The 25507-nt window shown below is 47.9% G+C and overlaps 2 protein-coding genes across 4 annotated transcripts; one reads left to right on the top strand and one right to left on the bottom strand.

The window, feature by feature from the left end:
• The first annotated feature begins 347 nt into the window (after positions 1-347).
• Atp5mf (ATP synthase membrane subunit f) lies at positions 348-9986 on the top strand. Its single transcript, XM_075972890.1, has 4 exons — positions 348-495; positions 6487-6594; positions 9094-9210; positions 9827-9986. Exons 1-4 carry the CDS (start codon positions 483-485, stop codon positions 9853-9855), a joined length of 267 nt encoding a protein of 88 aa, XP_075829005.1. The 5' UTR covers positions 348-482; the 3' UTR covers positions 9856-9986.
• Positions 9987-11134: 1148 nt separating this feature from the next.
• Cpsf4 (cleavage and polyadenylation specific factor 4) lies at positions 11135-25445 on the bottom strand. 3 transcript variants are annotated; one of them, XM_075972846.1, is made up of 8 exons: positions 25222-25445; positions 22875-22925; positions 19634-19786; positions 17602-17697; positions 16974-17067; positions 16187-16259; positions 14558-14728; positions 11135-12028 (listed from the first exon to the last, which is right to left on the bottom strand). In XM_075972846.1, exons 1-8 carry the CDS (start codon positions 25322-25324, stop codon positions 11960-11962), a joined length of 810 nt encoding a protein of 269 aa, XP_075828961.1. In that variant the 5' UTR covers positions 25325-25445; the 3' UTR covers positions 11135-11959. The 3 variants fall into 3 exon arrangements, with proteins under 3 accessions (XP_075828961.1, XP_075828971.1, XP_075828977.1); XM_075972856.1 differs by having other exon boundaries at positions 14558-14653; XM_075972862.1 differs by having other exon boundaries at positions 14558-14650.
• Positions 25446-25507: the final 62 nt, after the last annotated feature.

Here is a 25507-nt window from a genome sequence, read left to right as displayed (position 1 = left end):
CTGTGGCTATGGTAGCCTTGACCTCGGCTCCAACACTTGAACCTGAACTTCTGGTCAGTCTGCAATCTTCATGGAAACCCTTTAACCATCTGAATAGCGGGTAAAAGGAATTAGGGAGGGCAAGAAATGTACCAGCCTTCAAGACTTCTCTGCTTTTTTTTTTCATTTTGGCGTGGAATGAAACCAGAGCCTTGAGCTCGGGATTGAGCCACAGCCCTAACCCTTACACCACTCATTTCTCATAATAGCTCCAAAAGCAGAGGACAAAAAGCCAGAATGTCCTCTTTCCCTTTTGTCCTTTTTTTCTTCCGTTTGATCCCAAGGTGCAGGGTCCGCGGGGACTTTATTCTCCAAGAGCTGCAGGCCCCTTCCATGCACCCTCGCGTTCTACGTTCTACCCAACGGGTGACCTACTTCCGGTGAGCCCGTGCTCCCAGCAGCCCTCGCGCAAGGCTGGGCTTTGCGGACACCGGGACTGCAAGATGGCGTCGCTCGGTGAGTCCTCTGACTCTTGCCAGGCCGCGGGGTTAGAAGCCCGATCTGGGCGCAGGATCCAGGGCCACAGTGGGGTGAGAAGGAACTACGGGGCCACTTGCCCTGCTCCCGGGGACTTCTCCGAGGCCTCCCCTGGGGCGCTGGACACTTGCTCTGAGGTCCTGCGTTGCCGGCCCTCCTCTGTGCACTCTGGCGGATTACCGCCGTGCACCGCCTGGCGTGGCGGTGGAAGACCGAGGCAGTCCGGAGAAACCTCTCCGGGCCTGCACAGGCGCTGCCGGGAACCGTTTGTTTGGCCCCCCTCCCCTGAGGACTAAGCTGCTGCTTTTTCCTCCCACGACACTGACGGACGGGGGGGGGGGTACTTGAACTTTTACGCACCGCAGCGCCGGGCCTTTCCAGAGCTGAGGTTCAAATTAAGGTTCAGCCCCAGCACTTGCCTGGTATGGTTCCCGACGCCGCTGTGAGATTCGTAACACACGAATTGAACACACCTACTGAAGTCGGAGTGACCTGTTCAAGGTCATAAATCCTGAGAGCCCAGTTGGGATTCAGACCTAGGTTCGCGGGGCCTCTTAATTCCCAAAGATGTCCTTGTGACAGGCAAGCGGTCGTTCCCTTAACACGCGCGCGTGTAAATCTTTACACTCATTCATTGTGCACTGATGGGATTACGTATCACGTAGACGATGTCTGTCTAGGTATGGTCAAGGGAGTGATGGAGCTTGCGTGCATGACAGAGGACAACTTTGAGGAGTGGCATCTCATCTCCCTCATTTCACGGTTGTCTACCCACCTCCTTTTGAGACCGGGTTTCTCCGTGTAGCCTAGGTTGGTCCTGATCTTGCAGCCTCTGTGTCTCAGTGCATTACAGGCCTCTACCACCATACTTGGCTTGTTTCTGTGTTCTTTATCACAGCCTGGGAAAATGAAGTGGTGGGGTGTCTGAAATGGAGTGTGAAGAAGCTGGGCTTTCTTCTTCTTCTTTTTTTTCTTTTCTCTTTTTTTGAGACAGGGTTTCTCTGTGTAGCCCTGGCTGTCCTGGAACTAGCTCTTGTAGACCAGGCTGGCATCGAACTCACAGAGATCTGCCTGCCTCTATGCTGGGATTAAAGGCGTGTGCCATCACTGCCTGGCTAGCTGGGCTTTAAAAAATTTTTTTGTTTTGTTTTGTTTTTGGGCTTTTCAAGACAGGGTTTCTTTGATAGTCCTGGCTATCATGGAACTCCCTATGTAGATGTAGACCAGGCTGACCTCTATCTCAGAGATCTGCCTGCCTCTGCCTCCCAAGCCCTGGGATCAACAGTGTGTGCCACCACCACCTGAGGCTTTAGAGGGCATTTTATCTGTAAAATGCCAGGAGAGACGATTAGTGCACACTGTTTTCAGAAGAGACAGTGAAGAGCATCGACGACACTGCTCAAGAGCTGGAAGAAGGATGAGTCACCAAGTTAAGGCCAGCCTGGGCTACATAAGTAGACCCCCCCACCAAAAAAAAAGTTGAAAAAAATGGCTTTTATTTTTTTTAAAAAAAGAAAAGACAAGTTCTCTTTAGCCCTGTTTGTCTTGAAACTTACTGTATAGACCAGGCTGGCCTTGAGCTCACAGAAATCGCCCTGCTTGCTGCCTCCTGAGTGTTGGGGTTAAAAGGCATGTGCCACCATGCCTGTCTTGAAGTTTTCAATCTTTTTTTTTTTAATATCTATTTATTATGTATACAATATATGCCTGCAGGCCAGAAGAGGGCACCAGACCTCATTACAGATGGTTGTGAGCCACCATGTGGTTGCTGGGAATTGAACTCAGGACCTTTGGAAGAGCAGGCAATGCTCTTAACCGCTGAGCCATCTCTCCAGCCCCGAAGTTTTCAGTCTTATTTAAGTAGACAGTGTGAAGAGCCCTTTGGACTAAGGCCTAAGCAGTTGGGTACACTTAGCTAGCTGGAAGGGGTAATGCACAACTGTTGTGCTAGCTCTTTGGAAGCTAAAGCAGGGGAATTGCTGAGTTCAAGGCCAGCCAGTACTACATAGCAATACCCTGTTTCAACATGCCCCCCCCCCACACAAAAAATTAATTCAAGAAAGATATCTGGGGTGGGTAGTACAGCTTAGTTGGTAAAGTGCCTGCTCATCGTGCACAGAGTCCTGGGTTCCGCCCCCAGCACCACATAAAACCTGTAGTTCCAGCACTTGGAAGGTGGCATACTGCAGCTAGTGAAAGACCCTCAGAGAGGACCTTTCCTCTCTGATGAAGACCCCAGTACCAGGACACTCCGAGACCAGACCACAGGATGCAATTAGCAAGAGGTTTATTGAGTAAACACAGGTACCTGCGGGCGGCAAAGTCTTTCGGAGGACTTGCGCACCTGCAGACTGGGAGGAGGTCTTTTTTATAGGAAAGGGTGGCAAAAGCAGATTACAGAAGCAGATGCGTGGTTATTGGTCAGTTGGAATGAGGCAAGGGGCATAAGTGGTTTTTCCTTTCCCAGCACAGATGTATGGCAACAGATACCCTGTTTCCATTTTTGGATTTTCCTTTCCCAGCACATCCTGTCGTATAGATGTCCTATCTCATAGATATCCTGCTTTACAGATGTCATATTTTATAGATATCCTGCTTTGCAGCCAGGGACCCTGACCTCACTCTGCACTTACATTTGTTTGTCAAAAGCCTTGTGAAATGACGTTACAGCAGCTAAGCTGGGATCTTTCATAGGGGGAATTGTCTCTTTTGTGAACTGCTGATATTCTAAGTTTGGCACATGTGCTGACTATAGGCATCCTGTTTTTCCTAAGCAAACGGGATGTTCTCATGAGAGCTGGCTAGCTGCAGGTCCTGAGAGGGTCCTGAGGGTCTCAAGCGAACAGGATGTTCTCATGGGAGCAGGCCAGCTACGGGTTCTGGGGGGGGTGTCCAGAGGGTCTTTCACTAGTTTAGTTCTAGCCTGGGCTACATAAGACCGTCTCAAAAAAAGAACAGAAGGAAAGAAGGAAAGAAAAATAATTAAAATCAGGGCCTGTGGCACATGAGTGTGTGTGTGCGCACACGTGTGTGTGCTCATAAGCACGTGAGCCCACACACAGAAGAGCCATAAGGATACTATAAGGGTCAGAAAACAACTTTGCAGGTTTTGCACTGCTGCTCACACCCTCAGGAGGCCTGAGTTCAAGGTCAGTCTAATCTGCACGTCCAGTTCTTGGACTGCCGGGGCTGTGGAGAGACCCTGCCTCGCCTCTAGAAACAAAGATTAGTGGAACAAAATGACTGGCCCACAATCCGGGACTATGTTGGTGTGTGCTGGACGTCTGGTTTTCCTCTGGGGCATTTGAATAAGATCAGTTCACATAACCTAACCTATTCACTGTACTCTGGTGAAGGAATTAGAGTTTGTGACTCCTAAGTATTGATTTTTTTTTAAGTGTATCAGTAGCACATAAGATTTGGGAGTGGGGGTGTTTGGGCTGGAAAGATGTCTCCATGGTTAAGAGCGCTTGTTGCTCTTAAAGATGACCAGATTTTGGTTCCCAGTTCCCACATGGTGGTTCATCTCTAACTCCAGTTCCAGGGCATCTGATGCCTTCTTACCTGTTTGGATAGAAGGCATGAGTATGGTGTACATTCATGTATGCAGGCAAAATACTCATGTACATATAATAAAAATAAGTATTTGGTGCCCGGGGGTGGTAGTGCACACCTTTAATCTCAGCACTTGGGAGGCAGGCAGGTGGATCACTGTGAGTTTGAGGTTAACCTGGTCTACAGAGTGAGTTCTGGGACAGCCAAGGCTGTTACACAGAGAAATCCTGTCTTGACAAACAAAAAACAAAACAAACAAAAAGGTATTCTGTAAAATCCCCTTAAATGGAGTTACAGACGGTTGTGAACCTTGTGGGTGCTGGGAACTGAACCTCCTGTATCCTCTGGAAGAGCAGCCAACGTCCTTAACCACTTAGCCATCTCTCCAACTTCATAAAAATAAATCTTATTTTTATTTATTTTTGAGACAGGGTGTTTGTATATAGCCCTGTCTGTCCTGGAACTCACTAGGTAGACCAGTCTGACCTTGAACTCATAAAGATCTCTGCGTGCGTGTCTCCAGAGTGCTAGGGTGATAAAAGGCATGCACTATCATGCTCAGCTTTTTCTTTTCTTTTCTTTTCTTTTTTTGAGACAGAGTGTAGCTTTGGAGCCTGTCCTGGAACTAGCTCTTGTAGACCATGCTGACCGTGAACTCACAGAGATCCACCTGCCTCTGCCCATGCTCAACTTTTTAAAATTAATTTTGTTGATGGGTGGTGGTGGTACACAACTTTAATCCCAGCACTTGAAAGGCAGAGAGAGTTCTGGACAGGCTCCAAAGCTCTGTCTCCCAAAGCTAGAAAAAAAAAATCTATTATTGGCCAGGCGGTGGTGGCGCATGCCTTTTATCCCAGCACTCGGGAGGCAGAGACAGGTGGATCTCTGTGAGTTCGAGGCCAGCCTGGTCTATAGAGCACTTTCCAGGACAGACTCCAAAACTACAGGCAAACCCTATCTCAACCCCCCCAATAATTATTTTTGTTAATATTTTGTGTATGCAAGCGTATGTATGCTAGAGCATGCATGTGGAAGTCAGAGAACAATTCTTCTCATGCACAGATCCCAAGGGGTTGGGTAGACCTCTCCTGAGATTGACTTCCAGAGCATGGAGACAAGTTGTTAGGTTTGATTTGTTTCCTACCGGTGTATAGATTCCTCTCATAGTGGGGTAATCCTTAACTCTGTGTGATGACTAAATAAGGTAAAGCGGGACTGGCAGGCTGGTGGTAAAGAACACTTGATACATAACGTGGCTCACAAACCAATTGTGACTCCAGCTCCATGGGATCTGACACATTTCTTGAGGCACCTGTACTTATGTGTACATGCTTACTCACAGACACGGACACATTATTAAAAATAAATCTTTAAATGAATAAAGCAAATGTTAAGTTTTTTTTTTAGATTTATTATGTATACTGTATTTTGCCTGCATGTATGCCTACCCACCAGAAGAGGGCACCAGATCTTATTATAGATGGTTGTGAGTTATTATGTGGTTGCTGGGAATTCAGGACCTCTGGAAAAGTGTTCTTATTAACCTCTGAGCCATCTCTCCAGCGGGATTTTTATTTATTTATTTATTTTTTAAAATTTATTTATTTATTAATTATGTATACAATAGTCTGTCTACATGTATGCCTTCAGGCCAGAAGAGGGCACCAGACCTCATTACAGATGGTTGTGAGCCACCATGTGGTTGCTGGGAATTGAACTCAGGACCTTTAGAAGAGCAGGCAATGCTCTTAACCGCTGAGCCATCTCTCCAGCCCGGGATTTTTATTTTTTGAGATAGCTTTGTTTGTAGTTCATGCTTTGACATCTTGATCATCTTGTCCACACTTCCTGAGAACTGTGGGAACTCCTGGGATTACAGGTGTGTGCTACTGTGCCTGACTTAGATGCTAGCTTTATAGTGCTCTAAACTGCTCTCCATTTTATTCTTTCTTGTGGCCTTTAGCTCTCTTCCTTACAGTCATTCTCAGTAAGCTGTCAGGCATATTGTTGGTTGATAAAGTTTTTTTTTTAATTTTACTTTTTGTATGTAGGGGTGCTTTTGTATGTGTGCATGTTTGTACCCCACATGTTTGCTTGGTGTCAGAGGAGACCAGAAGGCAACTGGATTAGACGGTTATGGGCTGTCATGTGGATGTTGGGAATTGAATCCAGGTTCTCAGAGTTCTTGTCTGCTGAGCCATCTCTCCAGCCTTGGTGTTTAAAGCTTTTGCTAAACAGCCCTATAACATAGGCTTAGGCCTACACTAGTATTTTTGTTGTGATACATTTATTCAGAAAATGACTAGTGCAGCACCTGTATACTTTGTATACCTGCATGAACAGTTGAAATGGTACATGGAAGAGTGCTGTCTGTGTTGCTGAAGGATTAGTGTTTTTGTTTTGTTTTTCTTTCAGTGCCACTGAAGGAGAAGAAGCTTATGGAGGTTAAACTTGGAGAACTGCCAAGCTGGATATTGATGCGGAATTTCACCCCCAGTGGCATTGTGGGAGCCTTTCAGAGAGGTCAGTATCTTAATGGGTGTGAAGACAAAAGCAATACTCTTGTGTGCTGGTTTGTTTTTGTATGAGTTAATCTGGGTGATAAAGGCTTTTTTCTTTTTTTTTTTTTTGAGACAGGGTTTCTCTGTGTAGCCCTGGGTGTCCTGGAACTAGCTCTTGTAGACCAGGCTGGTCTCTCGAACTCACAGAGATCCTCCTGCCTCTGCCTCCCGAGTGCTGGGATTAAAGGCATGCGCCACCACCGCCCGGCTCCGATAAAGGCTTTGGTGTCTTGAAATATATTGTTTTTGTAGATGGGGTGATGATGGTGGTTAACTCCTGAATTTCTGTATTTGTATGAGCCTATCAAAGGCTGACTGAAGCTGGGTATGGTGGTGCATGTCTGGATCTCTGTGAGTTTGTGGACAACCAGGACTGTATATAGAGAAACTCTGTCTCAAAACAAAAAAAGGCTGACTGTGTGGGTCAGGAAAGAGGCTTAATAGTGATGCAGTTGCTGTGTAAGCATGAGGTCCTGAGTTGGGTTCCCAGTGCTCATGTTAAAAACAGTGTGTGCCTGTGCTTCCAGTGCTGAGGCAGAGATGGGAGGATCCCTTCCCGGAGCACACTGAATGCTAGTTAAGTCTAGCTAATTGGTCAGCTCTAAGTTGAGTGAGCTCCAAGTTCACCTGTCTCAAGACATGGTGGGGAGAGATACTGCCTGATGCCAGCCACTGCCTCCAGTCTCACATCTGTGAACGTGAGCATGCACACACCATCTGCATACATACACAAAGCAACAACAAAGGTGAGCTTTGAGATGTTTCAGCCTGGGAAATGTTGTATATTTTTTGAGGCTATTAGGCTCAAGCTAGCCTCGAATTTTTCTTAAACCTGCCTCAGTCTCCCAGGTAATGGTGCCACCATATCCAGCTAAAAATAATTTTATTGCTTTGGATCAATGCCTCTATCTTAGAGGAAACTGAAAATCCAGGTGTGGTTACACACACCTGTACTTCTAGCAGTAGGAAGCTGGAGGTAGGAGGATCTAGAGTTTAGTGTCTGTCCACCTTTACCAAATTTGTTGGCCTGTGAAACATGAGACTCTAGTCTCAAAAAAAAAACAAAAAGAGTTACAAACAAACAAAGACTTCCTTGAGAAAAGAATGAGTTTAAATCCTGGTGATCACCAGCCTGTATCATGCTCATTCTTCTTCAAGCCTTCCTAAAACATTTTAAAGGGTCCATCTTGTGCATGTACTAAGTTCAGGATTGGTCAGATCTTTGATGGAGTCATGCATGGCCTCCGGCCTCCTCAGAAATACCCATTTTGCTAATCTGGCACCCCATGCTATTTTTCCTGTGAGTTGGTCTGGCTTGAGGTTTCCCTCCAGTTCTGCCTTTTGCCCCCATGTCTGTTTACACCTGTCCAGGAAACTAATGTGGCCTATGCTCATAGCTCCTCCCGGCCAGTCCTTGCTATTTTAATTTTTTTTTCCTTCTGGTTTTTCGAGGCAGTGTTTTTCTGTATAACTTCGGTGCCTGTTCTGGAACTCTCTCTGTAGGCCGGGCTGGCCTTGAACTCAGAGATCTGCCTATCTCTGCCTTCTGAGTGCTGGGATTAAAGGCGTGCACCATAACTGCCCAGTGCTATTTAAAATTTTTAATGATACTTAGCCAAGGCCTCTATTTTGTTGTTCTGTTTTTTTTTTGTTTTTTTTTTTTTTTTGGTTTTTCGAGACAGGGTTTCTCTGGTTTTGGAGCCTGTCCTGGCACTAGCTCTTGTAGACCAGGCTGGTCTTGAACTCACAGAGATTCGCCTGCCTCTGCCTCCCGAGTGCTGGGATTAAAGGCGTGCGCCACCACCGCCCGGCTGTTGTTCTGTTTTGTTGTTTGGCTCACACTATAATATAGCCATGACTGGGATAAAACTTGTAGACCAGGCTGCCTTAAACTCAAGAGATCTTGCCTTTACCTCAGAGGTGCCTCTTTTTTTAATTGAAAGACAGGGTCTCAGGTAGGCAGGCCTCAAATTTGGTTTGTAACTGAGGATACCCTTGAACTTTGATCCTTCTTGTCTCGCCTGACTCATTTCATCCTTTTTTTACTAACTTAGAGTATGTTTGTACCCTCTCTGGTGAATGCACCTGGCTGCTTATATTTAAGGCACTCAGTGCTGTCATGAATGGTTTGCTTAGTCAACCTAACTGGCTCTGGTGATGTGGTCCTTATTGGGGGTTGGAATCTGGGGCAGAATTAGAATAAGAGTCCCAGACTGGACTTGGGGGTGAAGCAGGAGCAAAAAGTAACAAGCTGAGCCAAACCTACAAAGTTAAAGCCAAAGGAAGTATAGATGCCCTGTTAAGTGGGCCTGTGCTCTGGGGCTAGTCTTGGGTCATGGAGACATAATCTCACAGTCCACTGTCATTAGTAAGTGAAGGGTGGGTTGCTGAGAGAGCCCAGGGATGCTACTGTACACTGTCTCAGAAGCATTATTGGCAGTAAGCACTTCCTCTGTTGCAGGTTATGACCGGTATTACAACAAGTACATCAATGTGCGGAAAGGCAGCATCTCGGGGATTAACATGGTGCTGGCAGCCTATGTGGTTTTCAGCTACTGCCTTTCTTACAAGGAACTCAGTAAGTGCTCTGGCATGACCCAGCTTCCTGTTAGCCGGGAGGCTGGTGTTGACTGGCTTTGTTCACCTCATCAGCAGTGGAGCTTTGGGTGCTCCTTACCTGTCCGTCCACCTGGGAGGGTTACAGGAATTATAGTAGTGTGGCATGTATAACACGGTTTTAAGTGAGGAGCCTATGAAAAAGAACACAGGAAAAATAAGTTGGAATTAGCCTGAAGTTTAAATTTAGTGCTTGGGAAGCATACTATACAATGCTGAAAGCTAGCTTATCCTCCTAGCAGCTGATGTGAAGACGGTAGTAGGTTGGGTAGTACAGTGCTCTGGCAAAGCACAGCTACTCCTCAGTCTCAGCTACTCTTAGTCTTAGGCGGGTGAAGCCTGATGGCAGACTGGGGACACCAGCCTCTGGGATTCCCAGCTGCTCCTTATTGGACCTGTGTAATACTTCTAGTTGGGGGCCTATTAAAGATACCAGTGTAGCCATCTAATACATGGGAAATTAGCCAAATGGCAGGAAGAAATGTACGGGAAGGGTTGGCATGACTGTGGCCTGTTGCCATCATTCTCCGGTGCTTTCACTGGAACACATGGTAGCAGACTGTTTTTCCTAATTGTAGAACATGAGCGGCGACGCAAGTACCACTGAAGAAAGTCACTATGAGGGGACCACACACCCGAGCATAAGCGCCTCTCCTGTGCCCATCCATGAAGAACTCAACTGGCTGGATCTTCATGTCCTAAGAATTAGTGCCCAATAAAAGGTGACTGGTTCATGTACTGCTGGCCTGGCGTGGTCATTGTTCTGTGCTCCTGTACCCTTGTCACACAGCCCAGGACTTTGGCTCATGAAGACAGTGGGCTCTGCACACCACTGTGTGCTTGGGATTGTGTCCCAGCTCACTGTGGGGCAGCATGTCACCTGGGGTTTCAACTGTCCACAGGTCTGTTCTCTGCCATAAGCACTGTGGCTGTTTAGAGGTGCTGTAGCCTTTGGTTGGCAGACACAACGTAAAGCATGAACCCTGATTCATGACAATTTGCGGGGAGGAGGAAAGATCTCTTAGCTCTGGATGTGATGGGCTCAGTGTCTGCCTCTGCCTTCATAGTGCTGGGATCAAAGACGTGGCTTACTGCACCTGCCTCTTTAAAGAAATTTTGTGTATGGGTATCTTCTTTGCATGTCTGTATATATGTGCACATGTGTGTCTGATACCCACAAATATCAGAAGTTATTGAATCCCTGGGAACTGGAGTTAGAGTTGCCATATGGGTGTTGGGAATAGAACCCAGGTACTCTATTAAGATCAGCTTATTTTGAGTATGGGTATTTTCCTCTCGTGTGTGTGAATATACATGCACCATTTGTGTTTCTGGTACTACAGAGGAAGGTTTGAGATCCTCTGGAACTGGAGTTGCAGATGGTTGAGGATGCTAGGAATCAAACAAGGGGCCTCTGAAGAACAGCCAGTACTTGTAATTAGTAAGCCATCACTCCAGCCTATTCCTGGACATCTTAACAATGCAGGGGGTTTGGGGATAACGCAAGCGTCCACCAACCCTTCTTTTCTGCACGAGGACCACCAGCGCACTGGTAAAATGACCAGAATTGAAACCTTGGGGGTGGGTAATGAGATGTGCAGGCCTTCCTGAAGCAAGCTCACCACTCTACCTGAACACTTACCATTCCAGTCTCTTCAAGATTTAAGGCCAAGCTACTAATTCCTTATGGGAGTGGAGGAGAGGAAGGGAGAATACCCACTGCATAGAGCCTACATAGAGCAAGGACTGGCTTGACAACTAGGTTATCAAAGATAATGTGAGGTACCATGCAAAGTCCCTTTCCAGCAGCAGTCACTTCTCTTTGTGAGATCGACATCTGCTAAAAGGGAAGCTCCTCAGGAGTCCCTAAAGTAATGAAACATAGGTTAAAAACCAAGCTTTTTAATCAACTTCATAAAAAGTATTTTAACTGAACTCAGATAGGCCCACTCGCCCAGCAGGTTGCAGGTGATGGATTCACATTTTCTAGGCTCAAGGATGGGTGGCCTCTGCATGCCACAGGGGTCTGAGTGACAGCACAGAGCTTGCTTGGCAGGAGGTAGGCGCAGGTCAACTGGGTCAGCTATGTAAAAGTGGTTTGCAGCACTGGCTGAAGGTGGACCTGAAGCACTGTCAGGTAGGTGCTCCACAAGAAAGCAAGCCCAGAAAAGTAGCTCAGCGTGGGAGCCTGACACCTTTCAAAAAGCCAAGGCCAAGCCAGGCAGTGAATGCTCCAAGCTTGTCAGGAAGGGCTCCCTTGTTCAAGTCACATTCATAGGCACAGCTTGAGGTTTCAGCTGGACATGGAGAAAGCAGGCTGACCTGGCCACAACCCCACATGAGCTACCCATCCTCTCCAGGTGCTGGTGTTTAATGAGGCCCTCTGATGGGAGATGCTGGCCATCTTCCACACAGGACCAAGAAGCACAGCTTCTCTCTCCCCAAGAGGGCAGAATGCAGGGAGTCCAATAAATGAGGCACTGACGTCCAAGCAAACTCTGGCTCAGGGGACCCAACTGAAGCATATGTTCCTTTTTTTAAAAAAAAAAAAAAAGATTACTGCAAAATGACAGGACAGACAGGGCCCCTCAAAAGGAGCCCTGGCAGGTGTGCCTGCGGCTCTAGCCAAAGTCCTGACAGCACTACATTCAGCAGCTAAGTGCTTGTTCCCAACAGCATGGCTCTCAGGCTGCTCCGGATTCCAGCTGCTGTCACTGTCCACTGAGAAAGGCCAAATGCCCTTTGGTGCATCTGTTGGCATAGTGTCCTTTTTCGCCACACTGGGAACATGGGGGAAGGAAAGAGAAAAGCATGAGAGTTGGGAAGCTAACGCAGTGCCCACCAAGTTACAGCCTGTGAAGAACTCAGAAGAGGCAATGAAGCACGCATGGGGAGCAGCTCCCCACCCCCACCACACCTGCCCAACAGGGGCTCCCACAGCAAAGAGCTCCCCCACCGGCCCTCCACAGGGCAGGCCAATCACCTTACCTCTGAGCTGGTAAGGTCTGGGGTTCCTAGAAAAGATAGGAGGGACCAACCCGACAGAAGCCACCAGGCTCCTGCCCCAATTCAGGGAGCCATTGCTGAGAACACTGAGGTGGCCTATGTCTGAAGCTTTCCCTCTTGAATCTTGTCTACATTTCTAAGCTATCTGAGGACAGGCTTTGATCACAGGGCCAGAGCGAAGGGCCAGTCCTTCAACCTGGAGAAGGTATTGTGTCACCTGACAGAGCTATCACTAACCCTAACTTAGCCCTTTTATAGTGCCTGCTCTTGTACCGCCTCAAAAGAGAATTATTTAGAAGTGAACAGCAGTGTTGGCCTAGCACTGAACAAATGGACAAGAGATGGCAGCAGACCACAACTCTGTGTTGATTCCCATCAGGTTTGCATGCCCATGCTAGCTCAGTCCTGGCTTCCTTAGTGGCAGTCTGTCAGTATCCAGTACTTTTTCTTTTCTATTCTAACCCTCCCCCCACTTTGAAACAAGGTCTCACACTGTATAGCCCTGGCTAGCCTTGAACTCACAGATCTGCCTGCCTTTGGTTGCCAAGTGCTTGGTTTAAAGGCATGTGCTACCATACCACCACTCAGATGTGGCTTCTGTGTGGATGAGTAGTCTAGATAGCATCCAGTCCAACCGTTGGACTGGTATGACCACCAGGAAGCCCCACTCCCTGGATCTGGCACATACACTTATCTCCATAGCTGGTCCTAGGGAATGCAGACTTTCAAGACATTTAATATGGACAGTATACCACACCTGTGGTAGGGAGCCCTGTTCTCTCAGAGTCTCAGGACCTGAGTGTCTGCTTCATAGAGGAGACACTGCTGCACGGTGATCAATGGGAGCAAAATGACAGCTAAGCTGATAGTGGATGCTGTCTTTGAGAAATTACCAGGAAAGCTCTTCCTCCCCAGCTCCACTATGTCAGAGAAAGTGGAGAGGAGATGTGGAGTCAGCGAGCTTAGGGCACTTGAATCCACACACATCTTGCCTTTGAGTTTTCTGTAAATGCTTGCCTCTCTCCACCTCCACCTGTAGAGCAGGGTATCAGACAATGCCTGGCTGTCTGGCACTGCCCTAGGCCATGGTCTTACCTAAAGCCACGTATATGAACATCCTGTGATTCAGAACTTCCAGCAAAAAGCAGATGCCAGTAGATATTAGACAAGAATTAACTAATACTCAAGTATTCAAATCAGTGCTATTGTCTTTTAACAGAACTGGTGAAATAAGTTGTGGTTATGTAGCCTTTGAAAAAGATCAGATTTCCATGTATAGCCATGGAATGAGCCTAAGACATTACAAAAAAAAGAGGATAGAATGTTATGTAGATCAGGCTTGCTCTAGGAATGTATGTGTGTGCACACATAGATACTACCTCTAGCATTTGTGTGTGTGTGTGCAGGCTTACATATACAAGCCCATATGTAACACAGCATTCCTTCTCTCTACTTTACTGAGGCAGAGTCTCAAATGAACCTAGAATTCACCTAGCTCTGGGACCTTGTGTTCACTAGTGAGCTGGATAGGCAAGCTGCCATGCTCACCTGAGATGTACAGGTGCTAGGAATCCAAACTCTGGTCCCCACGATTACAAAACAAATGTCTTACCCACTGAGCCACCTCCCACACATGAAGTCCTCACATATCTATTTCTGTGGGTGTCACTGCTGACACCCCACCATGTGGGACATTTCCCAGCATATTTTCTGATTTTTTTAATTACAAGTTTATCCTTCAGAACTCTAGCTGTTGATATATCCCTCAGAGCAGGAGGGGGTTTGTTTCTGCCAGGTGGCAATGGCAGACCCTTAAGTTTTTAACCTTTCAGCTCTTACCAAAAGATACAAACACAAGTTCATATTCACATAAGGTCTAGCAAGCAACTACAGATTCTCATGAGACTCTCTGCCATCTATCACTCAGAGTTCATTTCTTGTATAGACTGGTGAGTGTTCCTAATCCAATTCCTACCAGTGTAGGCCTAACGCTTTGTCCTGTTCCTTTGGCATGCACACATAGGCTGCTTTGAGCATCATTCTACCCTGAAGCATTTCCATTTTCTTCCTCTACCTTTTTTGGAAATTCTCACTTCAAAGCACAGTGTACTCATTCAACAGCACGTGTACCTTCTTCTACCCCGTCTTGGCAGTACAGGAAGTAGGATGGTGATTAGCTCACCACAGTGGCCCACCTTCACTCTTCAAACCAGCAATAACACTTCTGAGGAGGGAGGGAATGACCACTAACTGAAGACTCTACCCCGTACCCCAGTGATCCCCACCCCATCCTTGAGACTCACCTTGTAGCAAGTGACTTGCTCCAACGGCCGGGGTCCCCGGTTGCCTGCACTGCTGTTTTGACTCTGCATGACCCCAATGACCTGAGGGGCTCTCTGCTGATTGGGAGAAGAGTTCTGACTCGTTAACTGGATCAAGGAGGACGACCTTTGTAATGGCGGATTGTTACTTTGCTGGAAAGAGTTACACAACACGGTTTTACTGCGGAAAACACGTGCACGCGGACTACCAGTGGGGACGGAAAAAAAAGAGGACGGGACCTCTCCTGCATGACCAGCAGGAAGAGGGCTTCTGCAATGGCCTGCCCCAGGAGAGTGGGCCGGAAAGAAAGTTCTGGTGATGATGGCAGGAGCTGCTGTCCGAAAAACACCATGCAGACACACAAAAACGAGAACTAAAAGTAGAAAAGAAAACATGGAAGAGACAAGAGGAAGTCTCTGGGCAGTGGGGTGAGGGCATGATCAGGCCTTACTTTTGTTTCTGAGGTTCTAGCTTCAGGTCAGGATGAACGCTTGGTTCAGCCAGATGTTTAGCAGCCTACACGGCGAGCAACAGTCACAGAAAAACAGTTGGAGCCTGACACGCTGGCCTGCAGTCTAGGGGCTGAGAGGGCCCTCCTCTAGGGAGTCACATGGGAAAGGGGAGTGGGGCTTTTAAGTAGGGATTCCAGAGCAAAGCACCTCCAACCAGATGGCGTCTTGGCTCTGACCCAGGAAATGTCAGGCTAGAGCTATGAACCCCCAGGCTATCAGTTGCACCAGGGACTGTCTGGCTTTCCTCAGGAAGTCTGATTTCCTTTGTGCCACCATCTCCTGACAGTGGGGGGGTCTGTGCAGGCCCCTTCAGACTCTGGCACTGGAAGGACTAAAATGGGATGTAGTAGCTGACTTAAAAGCCAGCCAGCCAGCCAAAGTCAGGCTTCAGGAAGGCAGTTAGCTGATGTAGAGACTTGCTTAAGGCCCTGCCTGTTGTGCAGGCCAGCCCTTCCTCTGGGCCTAATGGCCCACTCCTGTCAGCAAGCCCAGGGTGCCCTGTTTGAGCACTACACACATCCCCATTTATCCATGGCATTTCTCTCTTTCCTTATGCTTAGGGATAAACACTGGATTGGGCTGGCTAGTCTTATAAATGTCTGTGACCATAATCCCCACAGGAGCCATGCTAGCACTGGCCAGTTATCAGACAACCTTGGTTGTGCTCTACTTCTGCCATCGCTTGGCAGTAGCCCATCAGGTAAATCACTCCCTGCAGGAGGCCAAGTTTCCTTCTTTGTAAAGGGAAGGTTCTGGCTCAGAAGTAAGAACAGCCATACATGGGCCAGCCCCTGAGCCCTTGCTCCCAGTTCCCAAGGCAGAGACCACTGAGCCACAATTGCACAGTCCCATGCTTACGGTGACACTGCTACGTGAACTTATCTCCCACCTACTCTGGGGCTTGCTGCCCTCCATTTCTGAAACAAGCAAACTGCTTTGCTCTGATTTTTCTGTCGCAATGAGAGGGTACATCACCTCTCTCCTGCCTTCCCCTTTGCCTTCCTCACCCAGTGGGGTTTATAGCAGACCTCACACTGAGTGGATAATGAGACCATCTCTGCAGGCCAATGTGGCCAGAGAGGAACCAGGGTACAATACCTTTGTTGGAGGCTGCGTCTGTTGTGGTAGTGGGGGCTGCTCAGTGGTTCCCATGGGCAGTTCAAATCGAGGGCTGGTCCGAGAAGACAACGGGGCATGAGAGGAGACAGATCAGGTGGTGTCTGAAAACTACTTACCCTCTCAGCAAACAACCCAGAGTTTAAGACACAGAGTGAGACTGGCACAAAAGAACTGCCGGCGGAGCCCTTGGGCAAGGGCTGCTCTAAAGGAAGGCGTGGCCATCCTGGTACTTGTGCTGTGCAGGAGAGGGAGCATACATGGAAGCTCCTTTCCCTCCTGACAATGCACAGAAACACTTGGTGACAAGCAGGCATCCCTGGACCAGATGCAAGCTCCAGGGCTTTCATCGAGGAACAGGACCTACTAGTAGCAGCACTGACCACTTGCCTTCAGTAAGGCAGGGACCACAGGACAAACCAGGCAACTATACAACTGCTGCAGGTTGGGTAATGTGGACCAAAGCAGCAGCGGGAGGGAAGGCTTCGTCAGTCCCCATGTTACTTCAGACAGAAGCTCAGATCCACAACTACCAAGTTAACATGTGTGCCTTAGACTCTCAAGGTCACGGCTCAGGGACGGTTAAATGCTGGGCTACACAGAGCTCCTTAGGCTCTCCAAGTTGAAGCGGCAGCAGACATAGCAGTGGCTCCTCCACACCTCTCAGCTCTACCCAGACCCTAGGGTGGACACCACCCAGAAACCAAAGCCAAGGTGCACCTAGGATGTACTCAGAGGGCAGCAGCAGAGCTGGTACCAGGATACTCACTGCATGAATTTACATGAGGGTCCCTCAGGGCAGAATCCCACGAGGTAATTTACACAAATGACTCTCCGAGTGTGCCGATGCCTACACAGGGGACCTGCAAAACCCAGCATTCAGGTCATTCAGACTTCCTTTCAGTGAGACAATGCTTAAGTGTTCCACTATCAGTCAGAGCTCTGCTCAGAGAGCCACAGTGTAGCTTCAAAAGCTGGCTTCCTTTCTTATTCACAGGGGACAGTGTGCAGCACCCCAGCCTCTCCATGCTGAGCTTATCAAAAGTGCAAGCAGGAACACCATGCTCACAGCTTCCTTGGGAGGATTGAGGGAAATGAAGGGTACTAAAATGCCCCACAGCCATGCGTGATGGCACCCACCTGAAATCCCAGCACTTGGGAGACCAACCAAAAAGAACTGAGTTTAAAACCAGCATGTGGGCTATACAGTACAACACCTGCCATAAGGCAAACAAACAAACAAACAAACAAGCAAGCAAACAAACAAACAAACAGCTTCACTGGCCCCAGTAGGTCAGGTTTGCTGAGCCAGGTAGGGCTGAGGAAGTGAAGTCCCAAGAGGATCATCTGGTAGTCTTGGGGATTAGGTGGGCCTGAGGAGGCCTCCTGTCACCTACCATGTTTACAGAAGCCACGGTCATACCAAGGGCAGTCCTTGATCTTGGACTCAGGGTCGATGTGCAGGAAGGGGCACTCCTTGTTGCTGCATTCCCCTGCAGGAAATGTGGACACATAGCCTCATGGAACTGTGCTGGGACTGGCTCCTAAAGCAACGGGATCATGTACTAGCAGAGAGCAGTCTGTGGGGCTGTGACAAGTCCTGCCTTCACACACATCGCTGCTGCTGAGAGGGTACTAGAGCAGCTGACTCTGGGGAATCCCTAGGTGGCGGGAGACCAGATTCAAGTGTATCCACCGAGACAGGACTGTTGATTCTTCACATCTATGAGCTGTCACAGAGAAGGTTTGAGGAACTCTGACCTTTAGGAGAAACATTAGGAGAACTATTTGGGAGTTAAAGCTGGGTCTCTGTGGTGGCATGGGTAAGCCTTACTGAAGATAACATGTGTGGACCAGCACCTCTCAGGAGCTTCAGGTGCTGGACCCCCAGCATGAGGATACACCTTCACACTGCCCTCTGCAATCAACGTTAACACATTCTACTTACAGAGCAGAGGAATGGCCCAGTCCACTTGCTTGCTTATAGACCCAGTGCCCTTCACCTAGCCACAACTGCTTCCCTGTTGCCCAAGATGAATCCACAGCCACTACTAGACCTTTCTTAGCCTTTAGCTCAGGACTTCCCTCTGGGATCTTCCTAGTTCACTCTGCTGAAGCCAATTCATATCTTACACAGAATTTCCCATGACTAATTCTCTATTATTTCCCTCGTTTACCAATTAATTAGCTAACTCTGGAGCAAACCTCTAGCAGGCAAGGAAAGGTCTGTCCCTTAAACACCTAGAGGGAGAGGATCCTCCACACAAGTGTCGCCCATCTGCCAGCAGCTGCAGCTGCAGCTGGGCCCTGCTGCTATGGGTGACAGGGTGGGAGATGGTAATGATATGGATGTGGCAAATGGGACAAACTTGAGAAGGCAGGGAGCTAGGAAGCCTGAATTCTATTTCTGGCCATTTTGATCTCTTCTTATACTGCTTCAAAAAACAAGGCAAAACAGGCAAGAGTTATCACCATTGATAAATAAATGTCATTAAGAAAAAAAAAAAAAGAAAAAAAAAAGAAACTAAGGCACCAGCATCCAAAGCCAGGCATGGTGACTCTCACCTGTTAGCCCACTTGGGAGACCGAGTGAGGAAGGGGGTCCACTGAATAGTGAAAACAAACCAGGTGTGCATAGTAAATTACAGATCAATGTAGAGAAAACCCAGTCTCAAAAAAACCAAAAACCCACAATAATAACAAACCCCAAGCCTGTTGGGATGCTGGAATAACCAGTATCTCCTCTAGTAACAGTGCACTGAAAGCTCAACACATGCCCAATACTCAGCTTATCTGGAGCCTCCTGACTTTATTCTTGGCAGTGTACAGGACCTGGGGCTGAAGAAGCCCTTGGGCTGACCATCAGAGTTTCCTGAGACACCACTAACAGCAGAGCAGAGCAGAGACCCTGGGGACTAAGTTCTGTACCAGCTCTACCACTTCCACTCTGTCCCTGCTTCTTTATGCAGCTCACCCCAAACACTAGGAGCCTCATGATCTCTAATCAGAGCTCAAAACAATCTTAGTTTTATGGGACGAGTCGGTTCATTTTCACAAGACAGCCCCAGACTTGCTATTACGAGGAATGCTGGGATAGCCACGCTATTGCCTAGGATCATACTCCCAGAGAGAAGGAAGAAACTCAGGCTGGGGGTGATCGGTGACCATGCCAGGAGATGTGGATTTCAGGGGCAAGGCTGCCGTGAGCAGAGACACTTATTGCTTATTCACTGGGGACCCCTGTTAGTCTCAATATCCCAGAGTGCTCCAAAACCAGAAGTGCCACAAGGACATGAAGCTATTACACAATGGTCTTGAAGCTATGACAGAGCACAGAAAACAATATCATTCCCTTATTGACTGAAGAACTAGCTCAGGCTGCCAGGCTCTGCCCCAGAGCCGAGCCTCCCAGGATTCTACGTGCCTTACCGAACTTGGAGTAAAAGTAGCACTCGGGCATCTTGGTCATGTCATACTCATGCAAGAACTCGCACTGGTCCCCTTTCTTGCACAGTCCTCTCAGCCAGTGTTTGCATACAACTGTCTTCTCACCACTAATGTGCCGGAATGGACACATGCCCCCTGCCAAGGAAGAGTGAAGAGATACATAGGTTCAGGTGGAAATGAACCCAGCAGGAGCTGGAGAGCTGCCATCCTACACTTTGAACCACCAGCAGCGGTATCTCTGGAAAGGCAATGTGGATTTAGGTGGCAAACCAGCAAACACTACACTTTATGGGTATGTAGGTGTCTGCAGGGGCCAGAAAGCGGGGGAAGGTGTCAGATCCCCTGGAACTGGAGTTACAGAGGGTTGTGAGAGTCATGTGGGTACTGGGAATTGGACTTCGGTCTTCTGGAAGAGCAGTCAGTGATCCTAACTCTGGAGCCATTGCTCTAGCCCACTTTATATTTTAATAGCCATGTATTTGAGTTTAAAGTATTTTAGAAAAACCCAACTAAAATATGGCCGTGATGTGGGCTATCCTTCTGTACACCATGAATGTGCTGTTCTCATTGGTTGATAAATAAAGCTGATATGGTCTATAGCCAGGCAGAATAAGATTGGGCAGGAAAGTCAAACTGAATACAGGGGGAGAAAAGAGGACAGAGTCGAAAGAGACACCAGTAAGCAAGTCAGCCAGCTGCCAATGAAGTAAGACCTGTAAAAAAATAGGTAACAAGCCAAGAACCACGTGACAAAGCATAGATTTAAAAATGGGTTAGTTTAAATGTAAGAGCTAGCTAATAAGTCTAAGTCATTGGCCAAGCATTTTTAAGTAATACTAAGCCTGAGTGGGCCAGGCGGTGGTGGCGCATGCCTTTAATCCCAGCACTCTGGAGGCAGAGGCAGGAGGATCTCTGTGAGTTCAAGGCCAGCCTGGTCTACAAGAGCTAGTTCCAGGATAGGAACCAAAAGCTACGGAGAAACCCTGTCTTGAAAAGCCTGCCAGGCAGTGGTGGCACATGCCTTTAATCTTAGCACTGGGGAGGCAGAGGCAGGTGGATCTCTGAGTTTGAAATCTGATCTACAGAGTGAGTTCCAGGACAGGCTCCAAAGCTATACAGAGAAACAAACTCTGTCTTGAAAAACCAAACCAAACAACAACAACAACAACAAAGAAAGATGAGTTAATTTAAATGTAAGAGCTAGTTAGCAATAAGCCTGAGCCATTGACCAACCATTTATAATTAATATTAAGCCTCAAAATGGTTACTTGGGAACTGGAGGGTGTGAGAGAAACCTCCAGTTACACTGAAGGGTGTTATGGCACACACCTTTAAGCCCAGCACCTGCGAGATAAAGGCAGATGGATCTCTGTGAGTTTAAGGCCACCCTGGTCCATATAGGAAGTTTCAGGCCTAACAGCCCTACAAGTTGAGACCATGTCTCAAAACAAAAACAACAAAACACTAAAATATCATCTCATAATTTCACATACACTAGCATAAGACAGATACATAAGAAGTCTGGGGTGGGTCAGCTGGTTTCTTAAACAAAAAACAGTTCTGGTGGTACACAGGTAAAAAAGTATGCCTTACAGGATAAAGAGGGCCATTAGCAGAATCCCAGACTCCAGGGAGGCCATGTCCTATGAAAAATGCCTCAAGATTAATATCAGCTTTATAACTGAAGGGATATGACATGCATAAACAGGAGCAGTGTCCTTCTGCAGCAGGATAGGGTAGTGTCTTACCCTGATGGGACAGAACATCCTTTGGGGATGTCACACTTGTAACTGATGGCTTGCCAGAACTGCTGGCAGGTTTGCTTGAGACTAAGGCTGTGACCAAGAAAGATGAGACCAGCCCTGACCAGAAGAACTTTTGGCCACAATGGAAAGAAATGCTCTACACCTTCACTATCCAGAAGAGCAGCCACTAGCCTCGTGTGACTGGTGAGCATCTGAGTTCACAGCAGTGTGACTGAAGAACTATGCCTAGATTTTGATTGGTCAGCACATGTATGTAGCTAGCAGCTAAGGGACACCTACAGTACCATAAATTAAGGATAGCTTTACAGCACAAGATGGGTGGTCATATTCCTAGGAAATTTCAGGACACATTATCTGGGGAACTGGGAATCCCTTTTGGGAATACTTAATCTAATTAATAAAGGAATTTAAAAATGGACTCAAAAGGAAGCCAAGGACAATTTTATTGAAGTTTAAGAAAAAACAACAGCCCGCCAACATCTGTCAAGCTACCTAAGAGTCAGAGGGCACAGTAACTGAGCAAACATTTGGGAATGAGATCAGGATGCAATGACCAGAAACCATGAAGTCAAGCTATTTGGTCTACCTCCAAGGCCTTCTGCTTCAGCAGCAAGTAACTGCATTGTGGAGTCCAAACTCGCTGGACTCCCATTCAATTTACCTATCCAAACCATCCCTTTGCTCTGGGTCTTGCTCCCTATTTAAGTTTATGATTAAAATTAGTTTCCTAAAAAAATTTCCAGAGGGAGGAAGATGCCCAGGTGTATGCATGACACATAAGGTTCTGCCCACTATTACCTATGAATCAATGAATAACCAGGCTCCCAGAGCCTCTGTGGAGGTCTGGTTAGTGTCAACTAAGAAGAAAGAAGCCATTGCCGGGCGGTGGTGGCGCACGCCTTTAATCCCAGCACTTGGGAGGCAGAGGCAGGCGGATCTCTGTGAGTTCGAGGCCAGCCTGGTCTACAAGAGCTAGTTCCAGGACAGGCACCAAAAACTACAGAGAAATCCTGTCTCGAAAAACATAAAAAAAAAAAAAAAAAAAAGAAGAAGAAGAAGAAGAAGAAGAAGAAGAAGAAGAAGAAGAAGAAGAAGAAAGAAGCCATTGAAGAACAGCGTGTACACACTGGAATTATGAAAAAAAAAAAAGTCTGTATTCAAACACTGGGTGCTGCTACACGTAATTCTGGAACCTTGAGAAGTTCCTGAAAGCCTCTATGTCCCCAGTGCCCGTGTCTGAGAAGGTTGTGACACAAGAAAGCAGCCCTTAAGTTATGCAGGCTCAGTCTGTGTTTAAGTTTTGGGTAGAACCATCCTTCTGGCCTATCCAAGCCATAGCTTTATTTAGGGACACCTACCTACAGAAAGCAACACAAGCAAACCTGGTGGCCTGTAAATCTGCTAGCAGACAAACTCGGAGACCTCAGAAGGACATGAGGAAGTCAAGATTTTCTTACCTTTGCCACAGGCAGCTTTCAGAAAGAATTCACAGACAGCAGCCCCCGACTCTGTAAAAGGAAAGAGCTCATTATCAACCAAAGCCAGGTGCTAATGGGAGGCTCTTAGGATCTCTAATCCAGGGTGTAGTGAGCTGGCAAAAACTACAAAGCTCATAACTGGCATGGTGGCACACACCTTTAATCCCAGCACTCGGGAGGCAGAGGCAGAGGCAGGTGAATCCCTGTGAGTTTGAGGCCAGCCTGGTCTACAAGAGTTAGTTCCAGGACAGCTAGGACTGTTACACAGGGAAACCCTGTCTCAAAAAAAGGGGCAGAGGCAGATGAATCTCTGAGTTCTAGACCAGCTAGGGCTACAGAGTTACACCCTGTCTCAAAGCAAACACTACTTGTTTAAGTCAACCTGTAAAATGTGACCTGTATGGTGGGAAACAAACATGATGTTCTTTCTGAGATCTTGAAAGCCCATAGCTTCCAAGATATTTAAGAGTGGGTGGAAAAGGCAAGAAGGAACACAAGCTCACAGAAATGTTAATTACCCCCAGCTCATACCTCCTAGGAGAGTTAATTTACAGGTACATTAAGACGGAATGAATGGTCTCACAGGAAATAACAATGAGTATATGACGCTTCTAAGCAGGGACAGATTCCAGAACAGGCAGGTGCCTCGGAGACACTAGCTTAGTAGAATGCAAGTGAAGACCTTAATATGCAAGGTCTACATGGAATTACAAAGGAGCGCAGCCTTTCATCCCCACTGGTGCAGGCAGCTCTGGGAGGGTAGTAAAACTACGTAAAACTACAGAGTTAGGATGTAGTGGCAGTCAGTTGGGCCAGGGCCATCTATTCTGTTGAGTTTGGAAATTCATCAGCCACGGTTGCCGAACGAACAATTCTTGGTTTCATAAACAGTTTCCACTGATCTATCAGCGTGCATTTCTAGAAAACAAACTTAAAAAAACAGAAACCGGAGATGGTGTTCCTTAAGCCACTCAAGTGCCTCTTGCCAACTTCCAAGAGATTCAGTGGCCTCCCAGAAGCAGGCAGGTTCTGCTAGGTCAGAGTTAAAGTGGTAAAGACGCTGCTGGGCATGATGGTGTACACTGGTGATCCCAGTACCTAGGAGAAGGAAACTGAGGCAGGAAGATCTCAGCCAGCCTTGGCTATATAGCCCGACTGCCTCAAAATACAAAAACAAACAAAATAAATAAGGAAGAACAAAGGCTGGAGATGTAGCTCAGTTGGCAGAGTGCCTGAGAAGCACACACAAAGATCTGGGTTCAGTCTAGTACTACAGAAATTGGGAGTGAAGGTGTGAGGAGGATCAGGACTTCAACGGCATCCTTGGCTACACAAGAAATTCCAGGCCAGATCAGACTACCTGAAACGGTCTTAATACAAACAAAAATACCATCTCAGAGTATTTGTGATCTTTCTTTCTATATCGTAGTTGGTTTTGCCTCCTTCTTTAAGGTCAGAAATCCAGTCATGGGGATTGAGAGGATGGCTAATTCTTCGGGGCAGAATTTTTTTTCTCAAAGAGCATCACCACTGAACCAGTAAGGAGGGTCTGTAGCCTTGCTGGGTTTTGGCATACTCAACACAACCACAAGACAAAGCTGGAGAAGTACCCAAGTTATGCACATCCCTGACTCTCCAAGGAAGGAGGCATAAGAAGGGCTTACTACTGCGCACCTGCCTCCACAGGCTTTGGATCTGTGGTGTAGGGTGGAGAAGAGCTGCCCCACACATACTGTCCCATGGTCTCAAGGTAGTGCCATTAAGTCAGACAAACGCCGACTGTTTAAGAGTGGACATAATGCCTATTCAGGAACGACCTGGCCAAAGACCGGATCTGAACTGGAGAGGCTCCCCCAAACGAAAGATATCCCACCAGCATGGGAAAACAGTCAACATTTAAAGAGAGACAGTAGAGAGAAGGGTTTCCCCAGGGGTCTGTGTTGGGTGGGGCAGGAGACCCTGAGGTGAGTGCCTGGAGTGAAGGTCTACTCAACAGCCACTTCTGACCGAAGTTAAGAAAGGAGCGCTCCAAGAGGTGGAAGTGGGAGACGTTCTAGGGCTTTGCTCTAGCTGGAGCAGGGTGGAAGAGGGGAGTCCCATTTCAGGATAACACGCGTTCACTCGAACTACCGACAAGGTCCTGCTGCCCCGAGGGCTGCCCCCGGGGAATCAAGGATCCAAGGAAAGGGTTCCCGAGTTCCACTGACAATGGGACATCCCAAGACGGAAGAGGAGTTGCTGAGCGAAGGTGAGGTTCCCGCGACTCAGGGCAGAGGGAACTCCTGATCAGAATCGGCGTCGCCCACCCCCCGGGCCCCGTGCTCACTGTCCATGCCAGGAAAGGGCAGCGGCTGCGCCCCGAGCTGCTGCTCCACGGCGATCTCCAAGTCGAACTTGATGTGGTCCACGCTGGCGATGATTTCCTGCATGGTGGCGGCGGCGGCCTCCGGCCCGGCTCCCCCTCAGGTCTCTCAGCCGCCCTCCCCACTTCACCCTGCACTCTGCCGTGCCCTCCTTCTCGCCCGCCGCCGCCACCGCCCCGCAAGGGATGCCGGGAGCGCCCGAGCCCGCGTGCCGGCCCCCGTCCAGACTCAACCAATAGAGAGCGGAGT

The sequence above is a fragment of the Microtus pennsylvanicus genome, chromosome 1, assembly GCF_037038515.1.
Source record: "Microtus pennsylvanicus isolate mMicPen1 chromosome 1, mMicPen1.hap1, whole genome shotgun sequence".
NCBI classification, from domain to species: domain Eukaryota; kingdom Metazoa; phylum Chordata; class Mammalia; order Rodentia; family Cricetidae; genus Microtus; species Microtus pennsylvanicus.
The sequence above is the reverse complement of the archived record's forward strand: the minus strand, read 5'-3'. Positions and strand labels throughout refer to the sequence as shown.